This window comes from Eucyclogobius newberryi, unplaced genomic scaffold (genome assembly GCF_026437365.1).
Source record: "Eucyclogobius newberryi isolate DKJ021-1_F unplaced genomic scaffold, fEucNew1.0.hap1 SCAF_15, whole genome shotgun sequence".
Classification (NCBI taxonomy): Eukaryota; Metazoa; Chordata; class Actinopteri; order Gobiiformes; family Gobiidae; genus Eucyclogobius; species Eucyclogobius newberryi.
Window position 1 is genome coordinate 3,823,104 of NW_027315779.1, and position 9,315 is coordinate 3,832,418.

General features: G+C 39.7%; 1 protein-coding gene across 1 annotated transcript; it reads left to right on the forward strand.

Annotated features, from left to right (window-relative positions):
• The first annotated feature begins 1,566 nt into the window (after positions 1 to 1,566).
• Positions 1,567 to 5,972, forward strand: LOC140360259 (kinesin-like protein KIF2A). Its single transcript, XM_072445467.1, has 14 exons — positions 1,567 to 1,674; positions 1,746 to 1,800; positions 2,228 to 2,390; positions 2,463 to 2,553; positions 3,025 to 3,088; positions 3,171 to 3,262; positions 3,335 to 3,477; positions 4,153 to 4,357; positions 4,435 to 4,545; positions 4,629 to 4,696; positions 5,296 to 5,437; positions 5,510 to 5,596; positions 5,672 to 5,807; positions 5,890 to 5,972. The coding sequence occupies exons 1-14, from the start codon at positions 1,618 to 1,620 to the stop codon at positions 5,970 to 5,972; spliced, it is 1,497 nt and encodes a 498-aa protein (XP_072301568.1). The 5' UTR covers positions 1,567 to 1,617.
• The last annotated feature ends 3,343 nt before the right edge of the window (positions 5,973 to 9,315 follow it).

Genomic DNA, 9,315 nt, shown 5'->3' on the forward strand with positions numbered 1-9,315 from the left:
GGCAGCAAATGAAGTCCAAGTCTAAAGTCTAAAACGTACAACTCTGTGGAAAAAGAATAAGGTCAAAAGAATCATGTCTGGTGGTAATGTAACACTTGTTTACCAACCACAATAAAAGACCAAAGAAGAAGAAGACTTACTACAGTGGGAGGCGGTAAATACACCTGTTCAGTTGGCTGCCAACCACCATTACAAGCCACACAACTACTCTCATTCACAAGTTGAGTTGACTTCAGTCGGTTGGTTTCATTTGTCACAAAATGGCGGCTGCGATTGTCTTACCTTCTCTTGAGAGCAACAGATTATGTCTCACAAATCCAGGGTCTTCACCGACCAATCAGGGTAAGAAAATCTTTTCTTTAAACACTGGTTTATTGTATATTTCCAACCAAAATTACCTTTCTGGTCAAATTATAGTTTTTAAAAGAGTTCATGTTTTAGGTATAGCTCGGTTGCAGAGCATTGATGAATAATCAAGATGTTGGTTCGGTTACCTGGTTTGATTCCAGGTAACCTCATTTCTTGGTCGAAGAAGTACTCAATTTTGTTACTGAAGAAAAAGTTAAGATACAGCTATCGCATCAATTTTTACATAATGAGAAGTTTAATCAGTTTAACAACTGATTCAAATTTGGGTGAAATAGAACTTGGTCTGATCAAATGAGAGCCATTTTTATCTTTGTAAAATTTCAAAATTGATCATACAGCTTTGTGTAGACCATAAACTGTACACCGATTTTGAGGCCAGTAGGCAGTAGTCGACATGAGCGAAAATGCTGACTCAGCGGGTTTTTATTTTCAATTCAAGATAGGGCCATACGTATGTACGTATAGTCAGGGGACATGGCCAGAACCGTCTTTTTTTTTGTTCGGACAAGAGGAATGCGTGTGCCCAATTTTGTGGATTAGTGAGTGGTGAGTTTTTGAGCATGTTCACGGTTATCACAGCAAAAGCAATACAGCCCCAGTGACCAAATATTATACATGATTCAAAATGTTCATAGCTTCTCCATGCCAGCGTGGGGTGACATTTCTATTACGAGCGCTTATCCCGGCGGGTTTGCCCACTCCCTCCCCATAGAATTCATTTTTAGCAGTTGTAAGTTCTCCCTCCTGCCATCGAGTACAGCTCGATGGCAGGAGGGTTTTTAGACATGCAGAGCTGCATGCGTATTGTTGACTATTTTCTCTCAGCAGGAGTAAGTATGTATGGCGTCTTTACTAGTTATTGCCAGGGGTGACTGGCATGGACGATAGGGTATCAAACATGACGGACAGTTGCAGCGCTGCCTTTGGCAAGACCAATAGGTCCTACGCCTGCTGCGGCCTAATGAAACGAAAGGCCCGGTCATAAACTCGTCACAACACGATGATTCAATGGATGATAACAAGCTCGTTTGTCTTTTTCAAGTGGCAGCAAAGAAAATGTCAAAATGCGTGAAGGAGGTGGAGAAACTTCATAAGAGGAGGGAGAGACGGCGACTCCAGCAACAAGAGCTGAAAGAGAAGAAGCAGGCTCAGGTACACACTTTATGTCAGAAGTACAGCCTGTTGTCTCACTCACTGCATCTTTCCCTTTCTTAGGAAGTGAATGGTCCAAACTTTGAGATATTGCAAATGATCGAAGAATTCAGAGCCAGTTTAGACTACCGACCCCTGACAATAGCAGATCTGGTTTGTATTTTTGAAACACATCTTTTTTATTGTAGTTGACACATGTTTACAGTGCATTATTGGCCACACAGATCGAGGAGCGTAGGATCTGTGTTTGTGTGAGGAAGCGTCCACTGAACAAAAAAGGTAACATACACTTCATGCTTAAATAGTTTTTAAGTCTATTTGAAGAAAGGGTTATGTAGGGCTGGGCAAGATGGTGATAACAATGGAATCATGATCTCAAATCACCACATTGTGATTCAGTAATTTTGTTTTAAATGTGCAAAATGTGTCTTAAATGTCTTGGTTGAGGTTCAAGTGTCAAAAGAACAGAAATATTGCTTTGCCCTTTATTTAAGCTTTTTTTTTACTCTACATATTCTATTTTTGCATATTTCCAAAACAACAATTGCGATATGATCAGTTTTTTCAATATAGTATCTCCCACTTCTACATAAAACATGATCAAATCAAAATTGTGAGTTGGCCCCCAAGACAAAGGTGAAATACATGTATTAGCATATCGCCCAGCTCTAGGATTATGCCATCACGTGCTTCTTCTGTCATTCAGAGCTGTCCATGAAGGACTTGGACGTGATCACCATTCCCAGTAAAAATGCGTTGATGGTGCATGAGCCCAAACAGAAAGTAGACCTGACCCGTTACCTGGAAAACCAAATGTTTCGCTTCGACTATGCCTTTGACGAAGACGCCACGAACGAGATGGTCTACAGGTCTGTTCTCCACACGTGTTTATGGAGTTTTGGCGAGTTGCTGCATATCTAAGCCTCCGTTTTAACCCACAGGTTCACCGCCAAACCCTTAGTAGAGACTATTTTCGAGGGGGGAATGGCCACGTGCTTTGCCTATGGGCAGACCGGCAGCGGGAAAACACATGTGAGTCGTTCGTTTTAGTGACTGCAAAACTGAATATTAAATAATCTCATATTCATACATTTTAGTCATACATCTTTGTTGCTGGTTTACATCTGTAGATTACATTTGAATATTTGGTGCAGTTCTGAGTTGAGTTTTCATGAGCAAAAACTATTTCCATTTCAAAGATTCACTTGTTACACGGTTCTGTTTGCCCGAGAATACATTTAAAATTCAAACTAGTGTGATTAAAGTAGTTTGACCACTGTGACATAAGTGACCATTTTGACATGTGTAGATGGGACTTTTTAAAATTCTGATTGAACTAAGCCTTTTGAGAATTCTAAGGTTCTGTCTGCAAATGACCGCTCCACGCCCTTTACACCCACATATCAAATAAACGTATCCCCTCTTTCTTTTTGTGGTCAAAGTGGTCACAAGTTTAAATCTCTCTGAACTCGCAGATTCAAATGTTTTCTCGTTCTTTTGCAGACTATGGGTGGAGACTTTTCGGGTAAAAATCAAGACTGTTCTCAGGGAATCTATGCGCTTGCCGGTACGTTCACTTCGATGCTTTGGGATAATAGCATCAAATATATCAAAATAGCATTAATATCTCGTATTCCAACTCGCCACAGCTCAGGACGTGTTTCTCACCTTGAAGAAGCCCGACTACAAGAAGATCGGTTTAGAAGTCTATTGCACGTTCTTTGAAATCTACAATGGGAAAGTATGTGAAGTATCTTGTCTTTACGCTAGTCTTTAAATATCAAAAGTTGCTCACTGCGTTGAACTCTTTTAGGTGTTTGACCTGTTGAATAATAAAGCCAGGTTGAGGGTGCTCGAGGACGGCAAGCAGCAGGTGCAAGTGGTCGGCCTCCAGGAGAAAGAAGTGAAATGCACCGACGACGTCCTGAAACTGATTAAAGTGGGCAACAGCTGTAGGTAAGTCGCTGAGAAGACGACAAATGGTCAAGCAACGTTCAATCTTCAACCATGTCATATCGGTTTTCCCCAGGCATGGACAGTAAATCATCAAAAAAATACTCACGTTACTGTAACTGCTTTGTTTACTAGATTTCTAAACATGTACTCAATACTTACATGATTCTATAGTGTAAATAATAACAATTACATGCTAAAACTTGACTCATTTCCAATCGGCCGTAGTCTAGGTTGTCTCACTGTTGTATTCTTTCCACACAAACACTCAAAATAACCTGCAACGCCTGCTGTGATTGGGCGAAGCTCAAAAAAATATTCAAATACTTCAAAACGACTAAATTCAGTTCAAACTATTTGGACTAAAATTAAAACTGATTTTTTTGTATGAAATATTGATCCAAAATGCTACTAAAATTGTGTCAAAACATAAATACCGGTACTTGCAATATACATTTTTAGACATATAACTGTACTTTTACTTGAGTACAAATTTGCAGCCCTTTTTCCACCACTGGTTTCTGCAGTTTTATATTATTATAGTTCTATATTAAGTCATTTTAGTTCAATATTTCAGTTTACAATGAGAAATTACAAAAAAAATGTACAGTTTATGACTCTACCAGAAAAGCAACATTCGTCGTCTTATATAAATGAAATCTCTTCGTGTGACTTCAGAACGTCCGGGCAGACTGCAGCCAATGCCCACTCGTCTCGCAGCCACGCCACGTTCCAGATCATTCTCAGGAAAATGCACAAAATGCACGGGAAGTTCTCGCTGGTGGATCTGGCCGGAAATGAAAGAGGCGCAGACACAGCAAACGCCGACCGCAAGACGCTCTACGAGGGCTCGGAAATCAACAAAAGCCTGCTCGCTTTAAAGGTTGATGTGACTCCTTTCTGAAATGAGGAAGAAAAATATACATGATTTGTGTTGACGTTTTCCAATGCATTTTGCAGGAATGTATCCGGGCTCTGGGTCGTAACAAACCCCACACTCCCTTTCGAGCCAGCAAACTCACCCAGGTTCTCCGCGACTCATTCATTGGGGAGAATTCGCGCACGTGCATGGTCAGCGCGACGACACTTCCTCCTCTGATTTTGACCCATCAAAGTGAGCGTGAATGTAACGGGTTTTAACATTTTGTGCACAGATCGCCAACATCTCCCCTGGGATGAACTCCTGTGAGAACACTTTGAACACTCTACGTTACGCCAACAGGTGATCGGTCGTTTTGAGCAATAGTTATGTGTGATTTGTTGTTGACGAGCGACTGGATGTTACTTTTGTGTAGGCGGTAGTTTTCCTTTGTGCACCGATTTGGTCATTGCTGCTGTTTAGAGTCAAAGAGTTTAGGATTAGTCCGTCGGACGTCCCCTTCTCGCAGGACGGACAGGGGAACCGTCCCGAGTATGGTGACTTTGCTGCTGTATCTCCAAGCTCTTCCTAAACTCATTCGTGGTTCTACAGTATTATCCTTTCATCCCATGCATCCCTAAACACACGTCACGCTGCATGATCTTGAATAAATCATAATTAAAACGTTGCTGTTTGACTAAAAGGCATAATGGTATCAAAGTAGTTGAGATGTTTTGACTCCCATCGTTTCTGAAAGCCGAGTTTCAGGCCCTCGTCAGTGCAATAAAGAGCCCAATGCAACGTCAAGACCAGAATACTATTTCACATCCAATATTAATGTTTGTAAGTGTATTGAATGATACACCACTGCCACAGAGGTGTTGGAAGTGTACCAAAGTGTATCCAATCATCTTCTTCATGCATGTCACTGCCTCTTTAACACGTGGTTTGTGTCTCCGCAGGGTGAAGGAGCTCACGGTGGACCCTAACCAGGTGATGGAGGGTGGTCGGTCCAACACGAACACTGTGACTCTGCTGGACCTGGATGAGGACTCTATGATCATCTCTCCTCAGCGGGATGACATCAACCTGTTCTGTGAAACGGTGGGTGGCGTGTTCAAGGACAACGGAGTGTTTAAAGTTAGTCGTTGAAATGATGTGTTGCGTGTCTTTCAGGAGGAGCTCTTCACGTTCCACGACGCTGTGCCTCAGTTAGTGGAGATGGAGGAGCAGGTTATTGAAGACCATCGGGTTATTTTACAGGTAAACGCTTATCAAACATCTCTGCTCCGGCCAAACGCTGATAAGACGGATTCACATCGTGTCCTTTGCGCGCAGGAGTCCATTCGAATCCTGGAAGATGAGGAAGCGCTGTTGGAGATGACAGAAAACGTGGACTATAATTTGGAGTCTTATGCCGTTCAACTCGAAAAGCTCACGGACCAGAAGATAGACAGCCTCATGAAGTTTAGAGGTAAGACTTGTTTTAAAGCTCTAACAGTGCGCCTCGACTAGAAGAGGTCTTTTGATGGTTGTATCTGTTCTTCCTTAAACAGAAAAGGTGAAGATATTCCGCTCTTTACTTCATGAGGAGGGGCAAGGTGAGGTCATCAACCACAAGAGGCCACGAGCTCTTTAGAGACACAAGTGACACATGAAAACATAACCATTAGTTGAACAAAAGAAAGATCAGAGGCACGTCGAAAGTATTTCAGGACATGAATGAGTCTAAATGATGCCAAGCGATTTGAATAGACTGGCAATGTCGCAGGGTTAGTCCTCAGATTGAGTTGTTGTACCCACATGACACAATTCAAAAACATGAACAAGATAAGATAAGATAATCCTTTATTGTCCACACATGGGGAAATTTCATTGATACAACGCAGTAGATACAGAGGAAAAGGACAAATATAAATAAAAGCAATAAAAGCATTAGTGTGTGGTATGATACGGAATATATCTAAGTAGGGACAACCAGTTCTTAGGAAAAAATGGTTGAATAAATGTCTTCTTATCCATGTGGAGATGATTGCTGTCATTTCAAACTGGTTGTCCCCAACATAGATGAATGAGGGTTACTAATTACAAATGTCTTACTCATGTTTTTGTACTTGTAGTGTACTGTGTTTGAATTGTGTCACGTGGGTTCACATTGCCGGTCCGTTTGAATCCCCTGGCATCATTTATGCTCACGTGGGCCAGACCCTTAATGCTGTCGGAGTGCCTCGGATCTTTCGTTTGTGGATCTTCTAGTGCCAGCCTCGTTGTGATCCTGAAGCCCGCCTGACCTTACACTCCAGCGACACACATCTTTCCTGCCCATTATAACCAACAGTTCTTTGGCAGAGATTGGACATAATACATAAAAAAAAGTATTCAGACGAGAGAGTTCTAATTCTTAAAAACCCATTCCTAAAAATTGGCTGGTTGCTCGCTCTAGTCAAAGAGTTGTTTGAACTTGTTTGTATATTTTCATTAAATGTATACATATATATAACTATGTATGTATATAACTGTAGATCTGTTTGTGTTGGCCCAGTGAAAAGCTCCAAGCGCTGCATTGTGCTTCTTTTGTCTGACATTTCTGTTTGTTTCAACTTGTGCCCTGTCACATTAACCGCAACCGTCATAAATGGCCCAAATGTTAAAAGTCTTTGTGAATTCATTTTGTGAATAGAACTGTGTGAGCCACCAGAGGTCCAGTGTCTGTTTGCAGCAGATATAATTATGGAATAAAAACTGAAATGTGCTGTTTTATATTATCTACAACTCGCTTACTGTCCATGGGAAGAGTCTCCAGGCAAGTTTCAAGTGTTGCAAAGGCAAGGCGGGTTTATTTGTAGAGCACGAGTCGTACACAAGGTGGTTCAAAGTGCTTCAAACAACAAGGAAAAAATGCATTCAAATCACAAAACTGTTCAAGACAAGAAAAGAGTGCAAATAAAATCCTTTCAGTCACATGTTTAACAAAACAGATTTTAGCTTAGAGTTGTACAAGGTTAGAGGAAAAGTGATTGAAAAGAATAAATACAATACAAATGGTACAAAAAGAGTAAAAACGTTTAGTAAAACGCGGTGGAGGATTTTTGGGTTTGACCCTGGCGACACTTATTATTCCTCCCCACCTGTGAGAACAAGTTTGAACATTAAACACGAACCTTTCTTTTGTAATAAATAATGTTGTAACGATTAAATGAAACAAACCTTCATGAAATGGTCAACTCGAGCCAACAGCCATGTGTCGATGGGCAATTATTCAGTTCTTAAGAAAGGTCGATGGAGCAAAGGTTTTAAGACAAACGGTGATGAAATCTTTTTAATAAAATAGCTTTACGATGCTATTTATTATGTGTGGAAACTTTTGTATTTCCGAGAGAACAAAGATATCGAAGAAAGGAAGTTTTCAGCACGTCACCCACTAAAATGTGAAGTTGACTTTGCATTGGCAGAGTTGTGTGAGCCAAACTAAAGGGATATAGTCTTTGTTGCCACGTTCCAACACCCACACGGGCTGTTCTCTCTTCTGAAGTTCAGTCACCAATCTGCAACGGCAACTCACAAGCCGCAGCCTAAAACAACAAAAAGGAAATGAAAGCTTTTATACAGCAAGAAGAACTCAGGGAACAGTGACTTCACGTCTCAAATCTTGCCTTTTTATCCTTTTTTAACAGTTTGGAAGTCATGTTTCCCGCACCTGGTCCCACCTCAAGAAAAAAATACAGATTATTTTAGAACTTATACATGATTTACTGGAGGCAAAACCGAAGTGGAACATAATGTGAGAAGTTGGGAATAATCACAGAATCATGAAATGTGGAAAATACCAAGGAATTTATTATTGCAAAGGAAAAACACTCAACTACGTATGAAAGATATTAGATCTTTCCAGATTCAAGACATTTACAGTTGTATTTTACTGTATTTGTAAATTGATTAGGAGATTATGAAGCCGTTTTGAAGGCGGCAAAATCCACGTAATAGTTTTTCATATTAGTTACAAATGTATTTGCTATTTTACCGCAAAGTATTCTTTTTGTGAATCTCAAATACAAAGTTGAGTTTATGGTGTGACCACAAAAAGCTTCATGTAAATACAGTTTATAGAGTACAAAGGAGGGAGACACAAATTAAACCAGTTATCAATATATATTTTTCACATAATATTGTTTGGAAATAAAGAGGATATTGACAGAAAGGGATATATTCAGAAATATATATTCTGGGTGTGTCTCGCTAATGCTAATCAGATTAAACTGCATGTTTTCTTTTTCAGATGAATTTGCTGTTATTGAACTGTATCTTGTGTAAGACACTATCGATACTTTTGTGGTTATTTCATAGTTTACTTCTAAACCCAACTACTGCAATAACTTCCACTCAAAATCAATAGTTTTATTGCTGTTCTTTTGCCTGAAATGAAATATCAGTTTTAAAAGTTTTATGTGTAAAAAAAACACAAAGCCAAAAACATTTGATTATTCATTTATTTTTAGCTTTTTTATGTAATTAGGAATAAAAGTTGATTCCTGTCTAGAACAAATGAAAGCGTGTTACATTTAAATTTTAAATACTTGCTACAATTGTTAATTTTATTTTTTGAGTTGTACAAATATATTAATGTGGGTCATTTGCTAAATTGATTTTAATGAATGAAAATGTGTTTTGTTCACGAAACAATAAAATGCAAAAAGTTTTCCGTTTGATCTTCAGTTGAAAAGTACATAATTCAAAACAAGGTGTTGTAGCTGCTTGATTTTTACAGAACTAGTTCATCTTAAACGCCATAGAACACGTGTATCTCTCACTTACCTTTCCACAAATTTCCACAGCCAGAGTTTTGTCATCACGGTAAAGCTAACACACATTAGCATGCTAACGGCGCACTTCCTGCTAAAGACTAAAAGACTAAAACACTCAAAAAACGCTGTGGTCTCATGTTCACCCGAGTAGCTGCTTTTAAAATACATTTGGACTGGGGC

Excerpts from the sequence above, each read along its gene's own strand:
- LOC140360259 (XM_072445467.1), top strand. The coding sequence starts at position 1,618 with ATGATCGAAGAATTCAGAGCCAGTTTAGACTACCGACCCCTGACAATA. Across the intron at positions 2,391-2,462 it reads ACGAACGAGATGGTCTACAG|GTTCACCGCCAAACCCTTAG; the intron begins GTCTGTTCTCCA and ends TTTAACCCACAG. Across the intron at positions 3,478-4,152 it reads AAAGTGGGCAACAGCTGTAG|AACGTCCGGGCAGACTGCAG; the intron begins GTAAGTCGCTGA and ends GTGTGACTTCAG.